The sequence below is a fragment of the Drosophila serrata genome, unplaced genomic scaffold, assembly GCF_035046125.1.
Source record: "Drosophila serrata isolate PLE 108 unplaced genomic scaffold, ASM3504612v1 contig_240, whole genome shotgun sequence".
NCBI lineage: Eukaryota > Metazoa > Arthropoda > Insecta > Diptera > Drosophilidae > Drosophila > Drosophila serrata.
In genome coordinates, this window is record NW_028257138.1 from 3,251,542 (window position 1) to 3,276,262 (window position 24,721).

The following is a 24,721-nucleotide window of genomic DNA, read 5'->3' on the forward strand; positions in this document are numbered from 1 at the left end:
CATAAAAAGAACACCAAGGGGGAGATAGAGAGAGAGAGGGATGAGTGGGAACAACCAGTTTTGCAGATGGCAACGGAAGCCGCTGGCTGGACAAGTGTCTTTCTCGGCGGTCAATGAAACCAATTAACTGTATTCGAAGCGAACCGAAGTCGTCGTGGCCAAGTAGGTCTGAGTTGCAGCCATCCGTGGCGATAGACCCCATCCCAGTGCCCGTTCCCCTAGGGTTTCCTCCTTCTCGACCGGCAGATGGAATATCAATTACCTGCGGTCGCTGGCCCGCTTCCTGGACGCGGACTAGAACCAGATGCCAGAGAGCGGGCAGTATAAGAGTCTCCCCGAGGAAACCCGTTCTGCGGTGACAACCGAGCAGAGAAAGAACAACGAATGGGGCAAATGCGCTGCGCCTTGTGGCAAATACAATTACATTTCTCTCGGAGATTGGTTTCACACAATGTACATATATTTACTTAGATGGTTAACCATGGAGCAGCGCCAGGAGCAAGAAGACCCGCTGAATCTTCGTCGTCGTCGTCGTCTACTTCAACTTCTTCTTGGGGCGCAGGTTGTTGGTGTGGCCGCACTTCTTCTTGCGGCAGTTGGTGGCACGTGGGTGCAGGCGGGCGTAGCACTTGCGGCAGATCATCTTGTCGCAGTTGTACTTCTGGGCCAGGATGCGCAGCGAGGGCTCAATGATACCACCACGCAGGCGGAGCACCAAGTGCAAGGTCGACTCCTTCTGGATGTTGTAGTCGGACAGGGTGCGGCCATCCTCCAGCTGCTTGCCGGCGAAGATCAGACGCTGCTGATCTGGGGGAATGCCCTCCTTGTCCTGGATCTTGGCCTTCACATTCTCGATGGTGTCCGAAGGCTCCACCTCCAAGGTGATGGTCTTGCCGGTGAGGGTTTTCACGAAGATCTGCATGGTGGCGGCGTCGTTGCTGCAAGCACAACACAAAGACAATGAGTCCAAATTTATTCCCAAAAGATATAGAACTATGCCCCGAAAGCGTCACATTGTGTGTTTGTGGCCGTGCTTCGAGGTTAGGTCCGACCTGCAGGCGGGTATTCCTCGGCGAAATGGCCCCCACCTAGCTCTTCCACTGCCCCAACACACGGGCGGGTCACTCAAGCCACTGCACTTTGTTTTGTGTCACGCTTTCGGGTTTTCACGGCCATTTCGGCAATATTTCAGCAATCTTACCTCAGGAAACGTGCTACCAAGTGCAATTTTTTTTTCGAAAAGAGATATTTAGTGTGACCGGTTGGAAATTAGTGGTGCCCAAAAAATCGATGAAAACATCGTTTTGCTCTTGTTCTAAATCATCGATGTTTTTTCGACCATCGATGTTTCTGTGCCATCACTATCAAGAGGGAATTGTATGCGCCCTTGGTTCTAAGCACTGCTAAGACAAGAGAACTCTGCTAAATCTGCATCGATGAATGAATGTTTTTCAAATGTTCTAAATCATCGATGATTTTTTCGACCATCGATGTTTACTGTGCCGTCACTAGTCAGGGAGTTTAGTATGCGTTTTTGGTTCTAAACAATGCTAAGACAAGGAAACTCTTAAAATTTAAGATTGACACAAGATTGTGTGCACGGTAAAACTTTTTTATAGCAATGTAGTCCAGTCAGGGCGAAAAATGTGAAGACAAGTCGAAATACATCGTTTTGTGCGCGAAAGACTTGAAGCTGGATTATCGATAGCGAACACGCCGCCATCGATTGGCAACAGGTGAGCGCAATCGATAGGTGGTCGACGATAGCCAGCTGAAAAATTAATTTAACTCGATAGGTTTTCAACGTTCTTTCGCGAGCTGCTGAAATTTTGCAAAGTGACAGAAAAAACGTGGATCCGCCTCAAATTATGTCGAAAGCAGGCGAGGGGCAGGCCGCGGCCGATGGCGCGGTAAGCAACAACCTTCCACAAAGGCTGGCCTACTTCCCACAGCCTCGAACAAGGAACTCCCTTCAACCTGCACCGACCTTCTGCTCTCTCTCTCTCTCTTCCCAGGTGGTGGCTGGCAATGGGAACGCTGAGCTGGCCCAAGATGCGGGCGGCGAGCAGCAGCAGCAACAACAACAGCAGCAACAGCCCACCCGCATGGAGTCCTTCTTCGCCATGACCAAGTCGCTAATTTTGCGCGCTCTCATCATCTACTTTGTGAGCTCCTTCTTCCGGCGGCCGCAGCCGACCGCCGGTCCGCAGGACAAGAGCGTAGCCAATGCGGGGCCAAAGATCACGGCCTGGAACTTCTTCGAGAACGGCACGGACTTTGACCTGCACGTGTGGCTGTCGGAGGAGCCCGATGTGGTCAACTTCCAGCAGAAGGCGAACCTACTGTGGTTGCAGGAGGACCTCACCTACGGCGACTGGACCTCGGGCGCAACTGGTGACGGTATCTATACGCACAGCCTCAAGCTGCGGGCCAGCCAGCATGTAATGAACAACGGTAGCGTCTATCTGCACGCCTTTGTGACGCGATCGGGCGAGAGTCCGGATCCGCAAGCGAGCAATTACGCGAAGAACGGGCACATGGGCCACCAGCAGCACCAGCTCAATAAGTTTAAGAAACTGCGTGTGAACCGCAACTATAACCTGCTGGCCAGCGAAAAGGAGAAGCTGGAGCATGAGCTGAAGCACGCGAATCTCAAGGACACCATCGTCTCACACTGGCATCCCAATCTCACGGTCAACCTGGTGGTGGATCAGACCAACTGGGCCCAGGGCTCGGTGCCGGCGCCTCTCGATGAGTACGTGAAGTTTGTGGATGGCGGCAAGACATACCTGCCGATAGTGTTTGTTAATGACTATTGGAATCTGCAGCGGGAGTACTTCCCGGTGAATGAGACCACGCCGGAGCTGGAGCTGCACTTGACCTTCCAGCCGCTGGGCATGTTCAAGTGGCAGCTGTACGCCGCCAAGCAGATGAAGAACAAGTGGGCCGGCAATATGCTGGGCGATCTGATGGCCGCCAGCCAGCCGGAGGAGAGTGACGAGGACCAGGACTCCCTGAAGGAGACGCTGCTGGACACGAACATTTACCTTCTGGGCATCACCGTGGCCGTGTCCATCCTGCACTCTGTGTTCGAGCTGTTAGCCTTTAAGAACGACATTCAGTTCTGGAACAATCGAAAGTCCCTGGAGGGTCTGTCCGTGCGTTCGGTGTTCTTCGGTGTCTTCCAGTCGCTGATCATTCTACTGTACGTGCTGGACAACGAGACAAACTTCATGATCCGCATCTCGTGCTTCGTGGGCCTTGGCATCGAGGTGTGGAAAATTCACAAGGTGGTAGACATCAACTACGACCGCGACCAGAAGCTGCTCGGCATCCTGCCGCGCATCACCCTGAGCGACAAGGGCTCCTACTCGGAGAGCTCCACCAAGGAGTACGACAAGCTGGCCTTCAAGTATTTGGGCTGGGCCTGCTTCCCGCTGCTGGTGGCCTACTTTGTATACTCTCTGATCTACAACGAGCACAAGGGCTGGTACTCGTTCGTACTGAACATGCTGTACGGCTACCTGCTGACCTTTGGCTTCATCCTGATGACGCCGCAGCTGTTTATCAACTACAAGTTGAAGTCGGTGGCCCACATGCCGTGGCGCATGATGACCTACAAGTTCCTCAACACCTTCATCGACGACATCTTTGCTTTTGTCATCAAAATGCCGACCATGTATCGCCTTGGCTGCTTCCGTGACGATATCATCTTCTTTGTGTTCCTCTACCAACGTTGGCAGTACCGCGTGGATCTCAAGCGCGTCAACGAGTTCGGCTTCTCCGGGGAGATGGAGCAGGATGCCAAGAAGGTGGCGGGAGCGACACCCAATGGAGCCATCGAAGCACCAGCGGCTGGAACCGAAGCGGCAGCAGCTACGCCAGTGACCAAAAAGACAGCCGCACAAAAGAAGCGGGATTAGAGGAAGGATCCTCGGGTGGGGGGGTTGCTTTTGGGAACAGTTTGCAGCTTGCAGCTTGCATTAGCAATAGCATTAGCAATACCCATATACTCCCCCGATATTGTATGTAATCACTCCAGTATACATAGTCAAGGTAACTAAGACCCAACTCAACCTAACCAACCCATGCTAGCATCATTCTTAGGGCTAATTGTATGTACTTCAACGTATGTATGTATGTTTGTTTTGTGTTTTTTCGCTCCTTTCCGCAGCGTTGGAAGATCAAATAAATTAAGTGTGAGACAAAAATCATTATCTAATCGGGGCTAATCATGGATAGCACCGAGATAAGCCCACTTATCAAGTCACCTTATGTCTGAGAACTCATGAAGTTGATGGTGGTCTGATTTAAGAATTGAGAACGTGGCGTTTAATTGTTATTTTTTTTTAATATTAATTTTATTTAGAGTTTATTCAAAGTGAAGAAACCTCTTCGGACCATAAAATTCTTTAACGATTTTAAGTTTTAAATGAGGCACATCACGTTAAGTATTTATGAAAACGTCTTACAACACTGTTTGTGACTGTTTACAGCACTGGACTTGGCCAAGAGCGCGCCAGGTTCAATTCAAAAAATTATACAGCAAAGAAAAGTCTGTGGGAAAGGGAAAATTAGTAATTTATGTTCCAGTAAACACGACTCTAACTTAAAGCGGAAGTTAATATAACTATAATTTGATTAGGTTGTCTTTATATTTCTTATTTAAGTGCATACCTAAATACTGTTTATACAAGGCTTTAAAGCATTAAGAGGTTATAGGTATTAAAAAATCCCCTTTTCCTCACCTCGCTCCATCATCGGAACTTGTAGAATCACACCTACGACATCCTCAGCAACTGGCCACTGGACTTGAAGCCGAACTCCAAGACATCTCCCGCGCCTCGGGCGCTGGGAAGAAGTCGGAAATGGAACGAAGGCAACGATAAACACACATGGACCGACCGACGAACAGAGCAACAGTGGTAGGCTCAGCTATTTTTATTGGTTTGCCTTTGGTGGCTTTGGTGGAGAGGAAGCCAGGACTTGGCCTGGGCTTTGCGTGTTTTTGTAATATTTCTCAAAAGATAAGAATGCGACCGGACCAGGGCGGTTGCTGCTGCTGCTGCTGCTGCTGTTGCTGCATTTGTGGCATTTAAGAGGCAACCAAGACGACGACGACATTCATAAAGAAATAAAATCGGGCAAAACTCTTGTGATGCTCTTTTTACTTCCCCAACGGTGACAGTGTTACAAGACAGCCAGAGATTCCCAACAAGCGTAAAGTAGAACCCCTGAATTTTCCCAGAGATAACTATTGCTTCTAGGACATAGGGTTTTAGGTTAACCCCTAAATATTCACACAGATTAAGATCGAGTTGGTTGGATTTGGCCCCTCGCTTAGATATTTCGAGTGCTGTCAGAGGCATTCCTGGAATTCAGCCAGTCCCAGATTCGAATTTCCAGCCTAATAAGAATAAAGATGGCCAGAGCCAGCCAGCGACATACGACAGGAGGGAGCAGCATCCAGCAAGAGGCCCAGACAGCAACCCATTCTCGAGGGAGACACTGAAAGAATTAAAGAGAGACAAGTAATATTATGGAACAGGCTTCTAAGGGAGATGATTTCATTGAGACAAGTTGTACCTTCCGAGAGTTTTGTTAAGGGTAAATATATAATTCACTTGTAAAATAGTTAAAGTTATAATGTATTATTCTCAGTCTGTAATATCTCACGTAAAGGGCGCCCAGTGTCCAAGACAACACACGCATGGCAGGAAGGAGGAGGAGATGAAGACCAAGAGCTAGGTTCACATTCACACCAGCAAGATCGCCGCCACCATCGCACCAGCAGCAGCAGCAGCAGCACACTCTCTGGGGCAGCGAAGGGAAGTAAAACGCAGGTCCCAAACACCAAACACCGAAATTCCAGAAAAACAAAACAAAAAATGAGGCACCACCAACAGCAGCCAGAACAACAAAAGCAAGAGCAAGAGCAAGAGAAACAACAACAACAACAACGGCAAAGTAAACGACAACTAACCATAAGAAAAATGACCAGCGATAATTTTAATTTGAAACCAGTTTCTATGCTAAACAAAATTCTACAGCCCAAGATCGGAGGCGAACCAGGGAAGTAACCAAATAAAAAGGTGCCCACAAACAGAGAGCCAATCTCTCTGGAAGAGAGAGAGAGAGCGAGCTGTGCAAGAATTTCATATAATTCCAAGCACCGAACCTGCGGCCGGAGTGTGGTGGTGCTGGTGGTGCTCCTACCTCTCCAGCTCCTCTACCTTCGCTCCGCTGGAGGATTGCAGTGGGACCGAGTGAGCACGACTGAGCACAACAACGCAAACAGCGAGTGGGTTGCACAGGAAACAATGTTCCAGTGAGTTGAGGTTGGGTATAGGTTAAAACCTTATAAAAGGTTTCTTATTCTTAACATTCCTTTTTTGATTTCAGTGATCATTGATCTTTGAAAGATTGTATTTAGATCTATAGTATTCTTTGAAGCACAGTACCAAACCACATTCGTTAGGCAGAGAAAGTTAGAAAAATCCTTTAGTTAGGGTTAGTTTATATATTTGATACCAGAAGAGAACTAGATAGAATGTATTTCTTATAAGGACTAAAAGGAGTCTTGTTTATATAGCCCATTCAGAAGAAGGTAACCACTTCCTCATCAGTATACATTGCTGTCAAGTTTCAAAAGTCTCCATTAATAGCATTGTAAAGATTGGTTTCCCTTGCTTGCCTAGAACCATTTTTCTTTTATAGGTTCCTAGCTTTGTTATTATATAATATTTTGTTATATTTATAGTTTCTTGCTTTTGTTTTTCTCTCTGCGTACTTGGCGTCGCAAGAAGTAACCCCGTCCCCAGAGAGCGGGACAGTAATTTTTATTGTCGCTGTGTATGGGTCGCCGGTGGCTATTGAATCTCGTCGGACTGGACTGGACTGGACCACAACCAATACCAAGACCAAGACCAAGACGAGATGAAGACTCGGCGGGCAGCATTATGGCCTAAGTCGGAGGGGCGGCTCTCCAGACGCCTCTCTTGGAGAGCGAACAAGAAAATGAAAAACGAAACTGCAACAAGTGAAAAATGTGTTGCAGGTAGAGAGGTAGAGGTAGTCCCACCTGAGAGTCGCTCTCTTGCTCTCTCGCTCTCTTGAAGCCACAAACCCGTTGGACGGCTTTTCCCAGGCCTGGCTTGGAGCTGAATCCGAATCTCTGCTGGGGCCAGGCTCGTTTCTCAGTTCCGTTGCGACCACTGAGGCGAGTTCAGCGATTCCGAATCCGAATCCGATTCCGATTCCGAGACTCCGTTGGCTCTGAAAGGCGCGCGTGCGTGAAGCGCTTGACAGGCAAAAGTGAAGGTAGTGCACCCAGATTTCGTGTCTCCTGCTGCAGTGCATCCATCCTTTGATAGCCACTACCCCGCATGATAAGCCAGCTGGCTAAGGCCACAAATTCAGTGTCCCCAAACCTTGCGCTGCCCCAAAGTGCAGTCTCAGTGCCTCAGTGTTTGTGTATGTGTGTGATCGTTCGGTGTGTGTGTGTTTGTGTTGCCGTTGCAAATTTTTATAAGTGAAAAATTCCAACAACGTTGCTCCAAGCAGCAGCAGCCGCAGCCGCAGCAACAAGCCATATACAAGAGCGAAAAATGAGGCAAAACACGTTTTGCTGAAAGAAAAAAATATATATAAAAAAAAGAAAAAATATGCTGCGTGTGTGTGTCCGTGAGTGCTCCTGGGAGTGAGTGTGTGTGTGCACCAACACCAATACCAACCAACCACAATGCATGTAAAAATGTGAGGAAAAATGGTAGGTACTCATAAACATCCATGGCACTACACTCCTCTACTTGTGTGATTTCCATTTCCATTTCGGAACTTAGTCCCGGGTCCAGTCTCCTCCCCTCGAGAATCCATCCAGACTCTGGATTTGCATAAAATCAATAAGCTCGAGCGGAACGCAAATCACTTTTCCCAAGCCCACGCGCAGTCGCAGTCTCAGCCTCAGCTTCAGTTTTGAGTCAAAGCCAAAGCTAATGCATTCATAACCACATCGGTGGAGAGTGGTATTTCGATGAATATGAACGTACATCAAAAATTACATCATGGACAAATAAGATTAATAGTTGGATTATTATAATACAATATTATTATAGACGTGGGCAGCTCGTGAGTGTTGGAGCTGCCACGTAATGTCTGAAAAATTGTCGTTTTTCGGTTTGTTTTCGTTACTTTTCCTCCATCGAAGAAGGAAAGAAAATATTCCTGAACGCGGAGAGCGAAATGTAAATGAATATGGAAATATGAAAAACACGTTTTCGCCCCACACTCTCCACTCTCTGTTCTCTGGCTGCAAACTGCAGCTTGTAGTGAGATGTAAAGTGAAAAGCTCAAATAAAATAAAAATTCATAATAATAAGGCACCGAATCGAGATCGGAGTCTGAGTCGGGGAGTAGCCCCGCTTGGGGCATCATCACGATGCTGGTCGGTCCAAGAAGCTCGATCTGGTTTCGGTTCTACTCATTTCGGCGGTTCTAGGCTCCCAGCCCTTTGTTGTGAGGCTTTTGGCTTTAGTTTTGCAATGCAAATGTCGCCTAGCCGGGTATGGCTATATTTATGAGCTCTTAAAAATAGCCGCAGCATCGATATTAATGGCCTGGAAATCAGATAGCCCATAAGCCACAGCCCGGCTGGCCTGCCGGTATGGGAAAGTGTAAAGGAGACGGATAAAGCCATATATGCATACATCAATCAAACAAATGGGCTTTGCTTTTCTTTCGTTTATTTCTTTTGGAAATATATTTAAATTTCTCTGCCAACTGTGAACTGTGAATATTGAACTCTAAATGAGTTTCGTAGCGGGTTCAAGGCGGAACAGCTAATGAAAGTAATACTTTTCATAGAGGAGGGGAAAATGTTAGTTTCCGCTGTATATTATGAAATTAACCCTTTTTTGCAGGGTGTGTTTTGAATATAAAAAGTGTTTTTCAGAAGTTTTTATCTTTAAAAGAGTAAATATTTCAATGTTATTATTGAAACTTCCTCTTAGTAATAACTTAATTCCAAAACTCCTTTGAGATGTGCAAGTATTAATTTATTAATCACTAGAACTTTCCCCGTAATGATTCAAAACAAGTGAATTGAATATTTTCCTACTATAATATATATTTATTTATTGAAACACACTCCTTTAAGATACAAATATTCCGCTTTAATCTATAGAAATATCTCGTAAACAAAGGCAAACTCACTCAAGTTATGCACACCCCCATTAAATATCCTTTTATTTATTGAAATCCACTCTTGACACTTCCATTTCTGAATTATAAATTCGAGGAAACGATTTCGAAAGAGGACTGCTAATGCCAAAGGCATGCGATAGAAACTGGAGACGGACATAGACCTTCCTCGATACCTCTACCTCTATGTTTGTGTTTGTGTGAAAAGAAGAAAAAACACACACACTGAGACACATCAAAAAATATCTTTGATAGAGACAAAAAAAGAAGAAAAAACTGAAAAGATTGCCAGGAACAGAGAGCAGAGCTAACAATACCATTAGAGCAGGTAGATTTCGAAGATTAATGAACGGGTTCGAGGGGCTTGAAAAGCTTCAGTTGAGACAACAAAAACGAAATTTACGACGCATTTTTAAGAGACAGGGAGATCCGATTCGATTCGATTCGTTTTGAACTGAACCGATCCACAGCCCACATTCTGACAGATTCTGCGGGTCTCCCTACTACGGGTTGGGGGTTACATATATCAGCTGAGGTATCTCAGTTTGGCCTTAAATTAATTTATAAGAAATAAAGCATCGTGAGCTGGCTGTGTGATTAAATAAATATAGACTATAGACCATCTAGGGTGCTCTCTAGTCCATCATCCATCCCTCTGCGGATTGGATGCTGTAAGCCAGAGTGTTAAAACGAATACGAAATACGAATCAGTTAGCTGGTTTTTAGAGCTCTCTGTCAGTTCTTTGAGACCCCGTCTCCGTCTTCGTCTCCGGCTAACAAGAGATTGCCCACAAAGCATTAATTTGGTCCGAAAAGCTGACACGCATGCTATTAATGGAAATTTCCCCCTTCTTTTTGGGTGCCTGCTGCTGCTGGCTCCTCGGAATTTCGTTTGATTAATAGACGCCGCCTAAATCTTGATTAGATTTTCCTAAAAGCCCAGGGAGGAGGCTGGCATTCAATCAACTCTAGTCCGGGGACCCGCAGTAAAATTCTGGCACTGGAGCGGTGCGTGGGCTGGCTAAAGGGATTAGGCCAAAAGGGTGGGGTCAATAAATGATGGAAAAGTGTATAGGGAGAGGGGAAAATGTTGCATATTTCCTAACTTAGTTTAGTTATCAATAGTACAGGGTTCGTTGGGGTGTCCTTCCAGGCAAGTTCGTTGCCTAAGTCTTTTGTTTCCCCAAAGATACATTTTCCAGATTTCTATATAATATGAAAGTATGCCTTGTACTCATCATATATGATGAGAAGTACTTGAAATAATTCAGTTACTTATCAGTTATTGTCAGTTTTACGCTCTAGCGCCTCATATACCACCGCTCTGAGCTGAGTCTGAGGCTCAAGTCCAATTTTATGCTCAACGAAGTATAAAATAGGTGTTTTATATGCTGGCGTGAAGCGTGGGGCATGAAAGTTGCTAATTGAAAGCATTACCTAAACAAGTTAAACTTAAGCATGCCAACAAACCAATTAAAATATATTTTATAAAATAATAAATACCTTAAACTGTCCTTCTGCCAGATAACATCCTTTTGAAACAACACATTAATTCGCTTTTGTTTTCCCTTCTTTTCAGGTGAGAGGTGTACCCATTATTCACTCAAATTCCAAGATGAACTCTCAGTGTAAGCTACAAGACATAAAAGTGTGACAAAAAGTCAGAGTAAATGTGTGAAAAGTACAAGGAAAAAAACATAAACAAACAAGTGAAAAGTTCAGTGTAAACAAAGAGACATAAAGCCTTCCATCCGCTTACGCCAAGATGGAGGGGCGCCATGGACAGCACTCGCTGCTGCTCCTGCTATTCTTCCTGCTCCTGGTCACGCAGTCCTCCTGCTCCTCCTCCGGTGATGATAGGCCCACGCTGGAGCTGATGACGCCGCGTGGCCGCAGCTATGCCACCACTTACGAGCAGTATGCCGCCTTCCCCAGGAGGAGAAGCTCCTCCTCGCCCTCGGGCGAAATGCAATCCCGGGCTGTGGACACCAGTGCGGATTTCGAGGTCCTGGAGGGACAGCCACGTGGCACCTCGGTGGGCTTTATACCCACCAAGCCCAAGTTCTCGTATCGCTTCAATGAACCGCCGCGGGAATTCACCCTGGATCCGGTGACGGGCGAGGTGAAGACCAACGTAGTGCTGGACCGCGAAGGCATGCGGGATCACTACGACCTGGTGGTGCTCTCCTCGCAGCCCACCTATCCCATTGAGGTGCGCATCAAGGTGCTGGACATCAACGACAACGCGCCCGAGTTCCCCGAGCCGAGCATTGCCGTGTCCTTCTCGGAGAGCGCTGCCTCTGGCACGCGGCTGCTCATCGACGCCGCCACAGATGCGGATGCGGGGGAGAACGGGGTGACGGATCAGTACGAAATCGTGGCTGGCAACGTGGACAACAAGTTCCGGCTGGCCACCACCACGAATCCGAGTGGAGACAACTCTTATTTGCACCTGGAGACGACGGGTAACCTGGATCGTGAGTCACAGGGCAGCTACCAGTTGAACATCTCCGCAAGGGATGGAGGCACTCCGCCGCGCTTGGGTTTCCTGCAGGTGAATGTCACCATTCTGGACGTCAATGACAATCCGCCAATCTTTGACCACAGCGACTACAATGTGTCCCTGAATGAGACGGCGCTACCAGGCACTCCTGTGGTGACTGTGATGGCCTCCGACAATGATCTGGGGGACAACAGCAAGATCACCTATTACCTGGCAGAGACGGAGCACCAGTTCACTGTGAATCCAGAGACTGGTGTCATATCCACCACGGATCGGGTGAATTGCCCCCAGCAGACGAATGTCAAGGGTTCCAACCAAAAGAGCTGCGTCTTCACTGTGTTTGCTCGGGATCATGGCTCACCCCGCCAGGATGGGCGCACCTATGTGACGGTCAACCTGCTGGACAACAACGATCACGATCCCTTCATCAGCTTTGCGTACTTTCCGCCCACCCTGCGGATGGCCAATGTGGACGAGAATGCGGAAAATGGAACCGTTGTGGCAGCCATATCCGTGACAGATGCGGACTATGGCCTCAATGGACAGACCACCACGCAGATAGTGTCTGGCAACGAGCTGGGTCATTTCCGCCTGGAGACGCTGTCCTACCTCCAAATAGTGCGCACCAATGGTGTCCTGGATCGGGAGGAGATCGCCAAGTACAACCTCTCCGTGGTGGCCACGGATAAGGGCACTCCGCCGAGGACTACCACAGGATACTTGATTATCTGCGTGAACGATGTGAACGATCATGAGCCCGTGTTCGAGAAATCCGAGTACACGGCGGTGCTAAGTGAGCTGGCGCCCTCGGGCAGCTATGTGGCCTCGATTACGGCCACCGACGAGGACACTGGCGTCAATGCCCAGGTTCACTATGAGATTCTCTCGGGCAATGAGCTCAAGTGGTTCGCCATGGATCCCTTGACGGGATTGATTGTAACGGCCGGACCCCTGGACAGGGAGGTACGTGACAGCGTCGAGCTGAGCATTTCCGCTAGGGACGGAGGCCCCAATCCCAAGTTTGCCTACACCCAGTTGAAGGTGACGGTGCTGGACGAGAACGACGAGGCACCGCAGTTCGGGCAGCGTCAGCAGAATGTGACCATTGGAGAGGATGCGCCCCCGCAGACACTCGGGGCTCTGATGACGGCCACCGACCACGATCAGGGCACCAACGGTTCGGTGACATTCAGCTTGGCGCCCAGCGTGGAGCGCCTGTATCCGCGCCAGTTCGCCCTCGACGCGCTAACGGGCCAATTAACGACGCGCCTGGCCCTCGATCGTGAGAAAATGGCTCGCTACGAGATACCGGTGATAGCCCGCGATCAGGGATCGCCGCCCCAGTCGGCCACGGCCACCGTCTGGCTCAACGTGGCCGATGCGAACGATAACGATCCGGAGTTTTATCCCAGGCACTACATCTACACACTCACCGAGGCCGATATCGATGGCAAGATGGCAAGGGAGTTGGAGCAGGGTGAGAGGATGCTGCTCCGTGTCACGGCCTCAGATCAAGACGCCGGCGATAATGCCTTAATTGAGTACAAGCTGGAGTCAGGTGGCGAGGGCTACTTCCAGCTGGATTCTCGGTCGGGGGCCATCAGCCTGCGTGGCACGACGGCCTCTTCCGCTCACCTGAAGCCCCGCTACAGGCTGCAGGTCTCGGCACGTGATGCAGGCCAGCGTAGGAGCCAGAGGGATGCTGTGGTGGAGATTGTGCTCAAGTCCAAGGCGGAGACGCTAGAGTGCGGCCAGGGACCGGGTGGTTATGAGTTCCAGATGGTCGAGGATCACGAGCAGCAGCAGCAGCAGAAGCAGAAGCAGCCCGGCAGCCGCGAGGTGGGGGTGGTGCAGATGAAGCCCCTGCCCATGGGCAAGCCCTCGCAGCCCATCGAGTACGACATCATCGAAGGCGATAGGTCTCAGAATTTTGCCATTGATGCCAAGACAGGACGCATTACCACCGCCCGCGCCTTGGATCGCGAAGAGCAGGCCCACTATCGGCTGACCATCTTGGCCAGCTCCAGCAGCAGCAGCAGCTCTTCCACTGTCCTGTACGGTCAATGCATTGTCAATGTGGCCATCGTTGATCTTAACGATAATGCACCCATCTTTGCCTTGGATCGGGACTCGGAAGCCACTATCTCTCTGCCGGAGAATGCGGCCGTGGGACAGGAGATCTATCTCTCTAGGGTGCGAGATAGGGATGCGGGCATCAACAGCCGAATCACCTATAGCTTGACACACAATCCAGAGGAGCAGTTCCGCATTGGACCTGTCACGGGAGTGCTTTACCTGCAGCGGCCTGTGAGAGCGGAGCCTGGATCTGTGCTCCAAGTGGAGCTAATGGCCACCGATGCAGGTAGTCCGCCTCTCTCGAGTCGCTTGAGTCTCGCGGTGAACATAGCCGATGTCAATGACCATACGCCCGTTTTCGATCACACCTCCTATGAGACATCCTTGCTGGAGAGCACCAAGGTGAACACTCGATTCTTTGCCCTGCCCGCCACAGACATTGACCTGGGCGAGAACGGACGTATCTCGTACGAGATAATTGAGGGCAACCAAGATCTCATGTTCGGCGTCTTTCCCGACGGATTCCTGTTTGTGCGAGCTCCGCTGGACCGCGAAGAGCGGGATTATTATGCACTGACTGTATCCTGTAGGGATGCCGGCCAGCCCTCCCGCTCCTCGGTGGTGCCCGTGGTGATCCATGTGATCGATGAGAATGACAATGCGCCGCAGTTTACCAATAGTTCGTTCACCTTTGACATTCCGGAGAATGCGCCGGCAGACACCTTTGTGGGCAAGCTGACGGCCGTGGATCGAGACATTGGGAGGAATGCAGAGCTCAGCTTCACCCTGACAACACACACGCAGGACTTTACGATAGACACCAGGAACGGCTTCATCAAGACAAAGCGTCCCTTCGATCGGGAGTCGCTGGTCAAGGAGAATCGCAACTTGGAGAGCGAAACGGAGGATGAGCGTGGTGCAAGGTGGGGCTTTCCCACCGAAAATCTACTGATGCTGCAGGCCACCGTCTCTGATAATGGAGTACCACGGCTGCACGACAAGGTCAAGATTATGGTTTATGTCACGGATGTCAACGATAATGCACCTGAATTCTTGCGTGCGCCATACCATGTAACCATCTCCGAGGGCGCTTCCGAACGGACGCACATTACCCACGTCTACACCCAGGATGCGGATGAGGGGCTGAACGGTGACGTTTACTACACACTGGCCCAGGGCAACGAAGCGGGTCAATTCAGCCTGGACAGCGCCACGGGACAGCTCTCCCTGGCGCGCAGTTTGGACAGGGAATCCCAAGAGATTCATCACCTTGTTGTCGTCGCTCGGGATGCGGCCATCAAGAACCCCCTAAGCTCCAATGCCACCATCACAGTTGTGGTGCTCGACGAGAACGACAATGCCCCGGAGTTTACCCAATCCAGTAGCGAGGTGTCTGTGCTGGAGACCAGCCCCACGGGCACGGAGCTGATGCGTTTCCGAGCCAGTGATGCCGACCAGGGTGTCAACAGCCAAGTGGTGTTCAGTATATCGGCGGGCAATCGCCGGGATACATTCCATATTGATAGCCTGACGGGTAGTCTGTATCTCCACAAGCTCCTGGACTACGAGGACATTACCAGCTATACCCTGAACATCACCGCCTCCGACTGCGGCACTCCTTCGCTCTCCACCACTGTTTTGTACAATGTTCTGGTGGTGGACGACAACGACAACCCGCCAATCTTTCCCAGCACGGCAATTGTGCGACAGATCAAGGAGGGCATTGCCCTGAAGACACCCATAGTCACGGTTACCGCCGACGATCCGGATTCGGGACTCAATGGGAAAGTGAGCTACGCCATCAGCAAGCAGGAGCCGGAGCTCACGACAGGACGACACTTTGGCATTAACACCGAGACTGGAGTGATTCACACGCTGAGGGAGATTGATCGAGAAACCATCGACACCTTTCGTCTCACCGTGGTGGCCACCGATCGGGCTCAGCCCTCAGAACGACAGCTCTCCACGGAAAAGTTGGTCACTGTGATCGTGGAGGACATCAACGACAATGCCCCCGTCTTTGTCTCCATGAATGCGGCGATCCTGCCGCAAAAGATCCTCACCTCCCAGAAGGGACTGGCAGTGATGCAGGTTCAGGCAAAGGATGCCGACTCCTCCAGCAATGGCCTGGTCACCTACGAGATTGTCAGCGGGCAGCAGGACCTGTTCCGGCTTCAGCGGAACACTGGCGTGATAACCTTTACCCCCGGAGCGCAGTACAAGCCGGAGGTGCGGTATCAGCTTACCCTGAAGGCCACCGACGAGGCGGTGCAAAGCGAGCGCCGCAGCAGCGAGGTTTACATCACCATCATCACTCCGGGATCTGCTTCAGTTGGTGGTGACAGTGAAGCCTCTGTGCCGCGTTTCGAGCAGCGCAACATGCTCTCCGGCTCAGTGTATGAGAATGAACCCATTGGCACAACGATTTTGACGGTGAGCGCTCACCTGGCGGGCTCTGAGATCGAGTACTTTGTCACCAATGTCACGGCGGCCAGTGGAGCTGCACGTGGTCAGGTGGATCGCCTGTTTGACATAGACGCCAAGCTGGGCATTTTGTCCACGGCTGCAGAGTTGGACCGGGAAGCTGGACCGGATGACTACGAAGTGGAGGTCTATGCCATTGCTCTTGGAGGACAGCCGCGGACAGCGAGGACAATGGTGAGTTTTTGGGGATTTTTTATTGATATAGAAACTATTTAAAACAAGCAAGAGGGGATTTGAAAAAATATACAGAAACTATTTAATTGGTTAGATGCATATATAGTCCCTTGATTTTGAGATCTTAACTCTATAAATAATCATATGATTTTAGTTTCACTCACATTTTTATAACAAAAATTTGAACCTTTTGGAAAATTAACCAGAATTTGCGCTACATAATATTCACTTTGATCATTTCGCTCTTACTTCATGTACGATCTTATCAGATCCTGATTACTTACTTGAGAGGGCTGACTTTTCTTTTAGTTGGTGCCCCAAAGGCACCTCGAGAGTGGATGAGAATATGGAGGGCTCAAAGGAGAATTGCCTTGGCGGCCATTTCTGGGGCAGTCTCCAAGGGCTTATCAGTGCAAGTCGAGACCGCACTAATGCGCTTTTAATGTCTTGTGCTGATATAAAATGCTGATTACACGCCAAGCACTTCAGCTGGAGCTGAGTCTGGCGGAGTCCAGAGCTCCTTCTCTGGCCTGGCACGCATTTGTGCCCCTTGGAGGATGCAAATTAACAGGCCAGAGTCGGGGTCTCCTCGTCCCTGAGCCCTGGGCCCTGCTATCTCTGCTGAATGAATTTGCTGGGGGTCCCGGGGGGATCATCCCGAACCAGACAGACCTGTGTATCGAGAAAATATTTTACAGAGCACCGAAGCTCCGGATAAATGGGCCGCAGGGATAGAATTATAATAAGTTGCTTCATTGGCAGATGCCTTTAATTATGCGGGGTGGGGTACCTTACGCGTCTCAAGACGGGGTCTCTGCATACGCAGAGGACCATCTTGCACGGTCGAAGGGTATTCGTGGACCTCAACTGCCCAAGCCACTCACTCTGCAGGCGCTCGTGAACCTTTTACTGGTTTCTCCAAGCAAAAAAAGAACAGGAACAGAGCAGAGAGAGAGAGAGAGACTGCTACCTTCTTTCTTTCGGAGCTTCACTCTTTGGCTCCAGATTCTTCTGCCCTTGATGGGGGCTCTTCTGGCTCTTCCCTGACTCCTTCCCTGACTCCTTCCCTGGCTTTGCAGCCTCCGCGTGTTCATGGCCGACACGTTGTATGCGTAGGTATGCCAACAATGCACGCATGCAAATCTGGAGGGGATGCGGCGGATGGAGGATGGAGGATGTAGGATGGAGGATGGAGGAGAGCAGTTCCAGTTCCAGTTCCAGGTTCGTGCACGAAGCTGCCCCGCGACTGCGGTTAGTACAAGCAACTATGCTTTAGTGGCCTCGCGTGCGAAGAGTGTTTCAATCAATTCATTGTTGCATTGATTTAAAACGATTGTCATGTTTTTCCATTTTAAATTTTAAATATTTGCAAGTCGCGGGTACCCTCATCCGGTCCTTAAATCGGTGACAGATTTAGAGATTAGCCCAGGGCTCGTTGTGGGTATTAATCAGGTGAATAGTTTAAAATTAAAAGGTTTGATTAATCGATACTCGATCACCATCTCTTTCACTTGGTTTCCTATTTTCCTCCACTAAGCCTCAAGAAAAAGCAATTTAGTGAGTTATTTTTGAGTATAAGAGTTAAAGTAAGGTGCTTTTCCCTGGTTCTATTGCCTGAGTAAACACAGCTTTCTAGTCTCGTTCATTATTCTTGGCCTGCTTTTGCAAATAATTGCAATTAAAAAAAGTAAATAAATAAAAGCTAGCGAACAAGCTCGCGAATGTCCATCAAAATGTCCCCTGGATCCCGATCTTTGGGCTGGAATTTCAAGCAAATTTATGGCCATCCGTGGCTCTTTTCTGGAATCGCGTCGTGTCATGTGCTCCATGGGCCTTTCGTGGGCCCATTAAGCGGATTGACAAATGGTTACATTTTCTGCAGCTGCTGCACCCGCTTTCCACAGCTCAAATTAGTTCAATTAGCCGCCACACACTTCAAGCCAAGCTCAGAGCCGGCCTGCAAAATGGTCTTTTGCTGATAGACTCCGCATCTTCCTCTCTCTCTAATGCGTCTCTCGTGTCCAGCACCTCCTTGGCTCTTCTCCAGGTTCCTGGTGTCTAGTGTTACAAATTTGCATAAATTTTATTACAAATGCACTATTTACTCTTAGTCGAAGAGCCCAACACCTCACCTCGACTTAACACCATCTCAGCACACGATGCTATATTTTACGTGTCCACGTTCCCGACTCTGTTGGTCTTTTGGCGTATTTATGGCCTTCTGGATCCTTGTTCTCCATGTGTGACTAGCAAGAGAGTTACGAGTTCTGAAAGTGATTTTACTGCGAGTTTATTCGACCATCCACTCTGATTCCTCATCTTTTGTAGGTATCTTAAAAATCGGTTAGTGTCTCTGTTCCTACGGGGTTATGAGTTTAGAAAGGCAAAGATGTTTGAGGAGGAGGAATTCATCTTGTACCGGTTTTTTCCTAACAAATCAAGATCAGTTCTTTTGTTTTTTCTAAAAAATGTTCTATCATTGTTCGATAGAAATATAAACCATATAATAAATTAAAATGAAAATAACTTCAAGAAGCCGAAGTTTGTATATCATTGTAGTTTGCAATCGAATTATAGAATCGAATTGTAAGTCGATCATAACAAATATTTCATATTTTTATATGACTTTTTTTTTGTAAATCGCAGTCTAAAAATTCCATAACTAAGCCAAACAAGCATTAATTTCAATTCGGAAAGCTTTCCTTTTGTTACTTTTTGCTAGGTTAATCAATCTGCATACTCAATTTAAAATTTTAGAAAATTGAAAATTTGGTCGATTTTTGACAATTTTAATGATGTAACCCCTTATAAAATTTTTAAATTTTTGAAAAATTTAAATTTTGGTCGGAGACAGCTAGAACGATTCGCCTGTTCATTCCGATCAAGAATATATATGATTTATAGGGTCGGGAATGACTCCTTCACTGTTTTGTAAGCTTTTGTTAAAATTATAATACTTCAAGGGTTTAAAAATAAATATTAATTTATGCAATTATTTTTATATGACAATCGAAGTTTAAAAATCCTATAACTTAGCCAAAAAGGCTTTAATTTCCATTCGGAAAGCTTTCCTATGTTAGTTTTTATGAGGTTAACAATTCTGCGTACTCAGTTTAAAACCTAAAAAAATCGACATTTTTGACAATTTTAATGATGTAACCCCTTTCCTTTTTTTGAAAAAAATGAAGAAAAAAAATTTCAAAAAATATTTTCTTTGCTATATGCCTAGAAAGATTCCCCTGTTCATGCTGATCAAGAATATATATGATTTATAGGGTCGGAAATGATTCCTTCACTGTGTTTCAAGCTTCTGCCTAAACTAATTTTTGATTGAACTATTGTTCAGTTTTAAGTAGGGAAGTCAATATATCTTTACTATATTTTTGAAGGGACCGCGATATAGTAATGGCTACGATTGATTATTCATACTATAATCAATGAAATATAATATATATATGCTACTATATCAGACTTTTTCCCACGTACAAACTTAGAGCTAATATTTAACAAGTTCTTTCGGAAACAAGTTCAACACAAAGTAATGAATGCACTGAGCTAAAAACCTGCATGCTGCACGCACAGGCATATCAAATTCGAAATGAATGTATTTTTGCGGTGACAATGGCGACATCCAAAGGTACACACACACTTTGTAGAGGTAATGCTCAAGCCAGTTTAGTTCGTGTTCGCCTGACCGCCGGGGCAGTTGGGGAAATGGCCAAAACTATAATTCGCTCGGTCATAAAGAACTCGAACCCGAAAGTTCAGCCAGGGCAGGCGGCAGCAACTGGCTTCGTGTATAATAGCCCGGCCATAAAGCCAGAGTTAGAGGCAGGCCAGTAAGCGGGTCAAGCCCAGGCCCCGGCCAGGTTAAGAGAAAGAGATGAGGAATGCGATTGACATTGCGACAGAAGTGGAGGGAGGCTCGCACATGGAATATTCTGTGCATTTAGTGCCAAATATGGAACTAGTTTCCGCTGGATGGCATCGCCAGTTGGTAGTAGTCCTCTTCCCCTGAAAGTGGGTCAGTGTTATTGACGCAACGAAACCGCTTGCTTTATTTCCCGCCGCCAGGTCAGAGTAACAGTTCTCGACAAGAACGACAGCCCACCGCAGTTCCTGGACACCCCGTTCGCCTACAATGTCAGCGAGGATCTGGAGATCGGACACACTATTGCCACGCTGCGGGCTCACGATCCGGATACGATAGGTTCTGTGACATTCCTGCTGATGGATGGCCATGATGGCAAGTTCCTGCTGGAGCCCGCCACGGGTAAGCTGCTCCTGAACGACACCCTGGACAGGGAGACGAAGTTTAAGTATGAGCTCAGGATTCGGGTGTCCGATGGAGTGCAGTACACGGATACTTATGCTACAATTGAGGTAGGAAAGGATTTGATTTTATGAGTGCAAAGTCTCCATGTTTCTTTATTAATTCCCAGGTGACCGACACCAATGACAATCCGCCCATGTTCGAAGATACCGTGTACTCCTTTGACATACCGGAGAATGCCCCGCGTGGCTATCAGGTGGGCCAGATAGTGGCCAAGGATGCAGATCTAGGACAGAATGCCCAGCTATCCTACAACGTGGTCTCCGATTGGGCCAACGATGTGTTCAGTTTGAATCCGCAAACAGGAATGCTCACCCTTACAGCTCGCCTGGACTACGAAGAGGTAAGAGTTGTCTGTCAGTCTGTGCCGAGCTGCTTTTATGCTCTCTTCACCTCCTTTCAGGTCCAACATTACATCCTCATCGTGCAGGCTCAGGACAATGGGCAGCCTAGTTTGTCCACCACCATCACAGTCTATTGCAATGTCCTCGATCTGAATGACAATGCTCCTTTGTTTGATCCCATGAGCTATTCGAGCGAGGTATTTGAGAACGTGCCTGTTGGGATGGAGGTAGTCACTGTGTCAGCCAAGGATATAGATTCGGGTAAGTCTGTAGGCACTAGTCAAGGACCTTTAATTAGTTTTGATTACTCCTTTGACAGGTAATAATGGGCTCATCGAGTACAGCATCACAGCGGGCGATGCCGACTCTGAGTTTGGCATCGATAGCAATGGCACCATTCGCACACGTCGCCAGCTAGATAGGGAGCATCGATCGGGATACACACTGACTGTCACCGCTCGAGACTGCGCCGATGAGTTTGCTTCCTTCAGCGAGCTGGAGGAGACGCAGCTGAAGCTGAAGTACCGCTCGCCAAGACGCTACGACCACGGACAACAGCAACAGCAGTTCCTGGCGCATCAGAAGCAACAGCGCTTGTCGTCGACGGTGAAGGTAGGTTGACATTCTAAACAGTACAAAGCAAAATACCTAGAAAGTGTATAGATTAGGGAGAGTAGAGACCTTTCCTGAATCTCTTATTCCTTGATTAATTAGGTGACTTGTCTCAAGACTCAGATAAACCTGTTTCTACGTTATCATGCCCCACCTTTACCGTTTTATCTAAACTACAATTAGCCAAGACTGATCTCTGTTTCAACTCCACTCTCCTCCAGGTAACGATTCTCATCAAAGACGTCAACGATGAGGTGCCAGTCTTCGTTTCCGCTAACGAAACCTCGATCATGGAGAATGTGGCCATCAACACGCTCGTTATCGCTGTCAAGGCTGTCGACAACGACGAGGGACGCAATGGCTTCATCGATTATCTCCTGAAGGAGGCGACTGGCCATGACTCCGCGGACTCCGATCAGGAGCCTCTGCCCTTCTCCCTGAGCCCCACCGATGGATTACTGCGCGTCGTTGACTCCTTGGATAGGGAGCTACGCTCCAGTTACCTTCTCAACATCACAGCCCGCGATCGTGGAGAGCCCTCTCAGTCCACGGACTCCCAGCTCCTCGTGCGCATTCTGGACGAGAATGACAACAGTCCCGTCTTCGATCCGAAGCAGTATTCCGCTTCGGTGGCGGAGAACGCCAGCATTGGGGCCATGGTGCTGCAGGTATCCGCCACGGATGTGGACGAGGGCGCCAATGGACGCATCCGCTATTCCATAGTGCTGGGGGATCAGAACCACGACTTTAGCATCAGCGAGGACACGGGCGTGGTGCGAGTGGCCAAGAACCTTAACTATGAGCGCTTGTCGCGCTATACCCTCACGGTTCGCGCGGAGGACTGCGCCCTGGAGAATCCCGCCAGTGATACGGCGGAGCTAACCATAAGCATCCTGGACATAAACGACAATCGACCCACATTCCTTGATTCACCGTACCTGGCCCGCGTTATGGAGAATACGGTGCCACCGAATGGAGGCTATGTGCTCACCGTGAATGCCTACGATGCCGACACTCCGCCACTGAACTCTCAGGTTCGCTATTTCCTCAAGGAAGGCGACACGGATCTGTTTCGCATCAATGCCTCCTCGGGCGACATTGCCCTGCTGAAGCCACTAGACAGGGAGCAGCAGAGTGACTACATCCTCACGCTGGTGGCCATGGACACGGGCTCACCGCCGCTCACTGGCACAGGCATTGTGCGCGTGGAGGTGCAGGATATAAATGACAACGGACCGGTCTTTGAGCTGCAATCGTATTATGCCTCCGTTAGGGAAAACCTTCCCGCAGGAACCCATCTTCTGAGGCCCATGGCCACGGATAAGGATGAGGGGCTGAATGCCAAGCTGCGCTTCAGCCTGCTCGGTGAGCACATGACGCGCTTCCACATTGACTCAGCGACGGGAGAGATCACTACAGCTGTCTCCCTGGACCGAGAGGAGACTTCGGTCTATCATTTAACGCTCATGGCCCAGGATAGCTCCGTCACGGAACCCCGAGCCTCCTCGGTGAACCTAACCATCAGTGTCACGGATGTCAATGATAATATGCCCAAATTCGACTCCAGCAGCTACCACGTGGCTCTGCCGGACAGGATCAGCACGGGCGAGTTTGTGTTTGGAGCCCGTGCCCTGGACTTGGACGAGGCCGAGAATGCCTTGCTAGAATATAGCTTGGGAGGCCGTGATCATCAGTACTTCGAGATCAATGCCAAGACGGGAGTGGTGAGCACGAAGTTGGAGCTGAAGAGTAAATCTCCAACCTACAGCCTTGTGATCTATGCCACCGACCGAGGGGACAGCCCTCTCAACTCTACGGCCGACCTCACGGTTGAACTGCGACCCGGTGATCTCTTTCCCAGCTACTCCTACATGGCCAACAGTCACTTTACCTTGCCGGAGGACGTGCAGCCGGGCAAAACCATAACCAAAGTGAGTGCCACATCCCCCAAGAAGGGTTCGGCTGGGAAGATGCGCTATGCCATTGCTGGAGGCAACACCGGAGATGCCGTAAGAGTGGATGCCAGTACCGGCGTCCTGCGAGTGGGTCAGGATGGCCTGGACTATGAGCTGACCCATCTCTACGAGATTTGGGTGGAGGCCGCGGACAATGACACGCCCAGCCTGCGCAGCGTCACCTTGATCACGGTAAATGTGACGGATGCCAATGACAATGCTCCCGTGATGGAGCAACTCATCTACAATGCCGAGGTACTCGAGGAGGAGTCGCCTCCACAGCTGATAGCCACGGTCAGAGCCAGCGATAGGGATTCCGGGGAAAATGGCAGAGTAATGTATCGCCTACGAAACTCGTACGAGGGAACCTTTGAGATCACCGAAGCGGGCGAGATTTACACAAGGATGAGGCTCGACAGGGAGGAGCTTGGCGACTATGCTTTCGTGGTGGAGGCCGTGGACCAGGGTGTGCCCCATCTCACGGGCACGGCCAGTGTGCTGCTCCATCTGCTGGACAAGAACGATAATCCGCCCAAGTTCACGCGTCTCTTCTCCTTGAATGTCACCGAAAACGCAGAGATTGGAAGCTTTGTCATCCGTGTTACTTCCTCGGACTTGGATCTTGGCCCGAATGCGAATGCCACATATTCTTTTAGTGAGAATCCCGGAGAGAAGTTCCGAATTGAGCCGCTGAGCGGGAACATCACCGTGGCCGGGCACCTTGACCGGGAGCAGCAGGATGAGTACGTTCTGAAAGTGGTGGCCTTTGATGGCGCCTGGCGAGCAGAGACACCCATTACCATAACGATCCAAGACCAGAACGACAATGCGCCCGAGTTTGAGCACAGCTTCTACAGCTTCAGTTTCCCGGAGCTGCAGCACTCTATCGCTCTGGTGGGTCAGATTATAGCCACAGATCGGGACAAACAGGGCCCCAACTCGGTCATCTCCTACTCCCTGCAGCAGCCCTCGCCCATGTTTAGCATTGACCCAGCCACCGGGGAAATCTTCAGCAAGAAAGTGAGTACAGAATTGATTTCTA

At 49.1% G+C, this 24,721-nt stretch overlaps 3 protein-coding genes across 3 annotated transcripts in view; 2 read left to right on the forward strand and 1 right to left on the reverse strand.

Annotated features, from left to right (window-relative positions):
• Nucleotides 1–394: 394 nt before the first annotated feature.
• On the reverse strand, nucleotides 395–1,236 carry RpL40 (ribosomal protein L40). The gene is made up of 2 exons (XM_020943502.2): nucleotides 1,202–1,236; nucleotides 395–938 (listed from the first exon to the last, which is right to left on the reverse strand). The coding sequence occupies exon 2, from the start codon at nucleotides 920–922 to the stop codon at nucleotides 536–538; it is 387 nt and encodes a 128-aa protein (XP_020799161.1). The 5' UTR covers nucleotides 923–938; nucleotides 1,202–1,236; the 3' UTR covers nucleotides 395–535.
• Nucleotides 1,237–1,593: 357 nt separating this feature from the next.
• LOC110176990 (putative lipid scramblase CLPTM1) lies at nucleotides 1,594–4,211 on the forward strand. The gene is made up of 3 exons (XM_020943501.2): nucleotides 1,594–1,736; nucleotides 1,797–1,910; nucleotides 2,016–4,211. The coding sequence occupies exons 2-3, from the start codon at nucleotides 1,869–1,871 to the stop codon at nucleotides 3,921–3,923; spliced, it is 1,950 nt and encodes a 649-aa protein (XP_020799160.1). The 5' UTR covers nucleotides 1,594–1,736; nucleotides 1,797–1,868; the 3' UTR covers nucleotides 3,924–4,211.
• A 1,450-nt stretch (nucleotides 4,212–5,661) lies between these two features.
• The window catches only part of ft (cadherin-related tumor suppressor fat), a 28,001-nt gene continuing 8,941 nt past the window's right edge, over nucleotides 5,662–24,721 (forward strand). Inside the window, exons 1-6 of the mRNA XM_086830548.1 lie at nucleotides 5,662–6,328; nucleotides 10,778–16,435; nucleotides 20,510–20,818; nucleotides 20,878–21,373; nucleotides 21,432–21,724; nucleotides 21,946–24,699. Coding sequence (XP_086686674.1) covers nucleotides 10,964–16,435; nucleotides 20,510–20,818; nucleotides 20,878–21,373; nucleotides 21,432–21,724; nucleotides 21,946–24,699 — 9,324 coding nt within the window. The 5' untranslated portion in view covers nucleotides 5,662–6,328; nucleotides 10,778–10,963. The remainder of the gene's footprint in view (nucleotides 6,329–10,777; nucleotides 16,436–20,509; nucleotides 20,819–20,877; nucleotides 21,374–21,431; nucleotides 21,725–21,945; nucleotides 24,700–24,721) is intronic.

What these genes read in the sequence shown, in the direction of transcription:
- LOC110176990 (XM_020943501.2), top strand. Translation starts at nt 1,869, where the DNA reads ATGTCGAAAGCAGGCGAGGGGCAGGCCGCGGCCGATGGCGCG. An exon ending in AGGCCGCGGCCGATGGCGCG is followed by an intron (nt 1,911 to 2,015) that starts GTAAGCAACAAC and finishes CTCTCTTCCCAG; the next exon opens with GTGGTGGCTGGCAATGGGAA.
- RpL40 (XM_020943502.2), bottom strand. Translation starts at nt 922, where the DNA reads ATGCAGATCTTCGTGAAAACCCTCACCGGCAAGACCATCACCTTGGAG.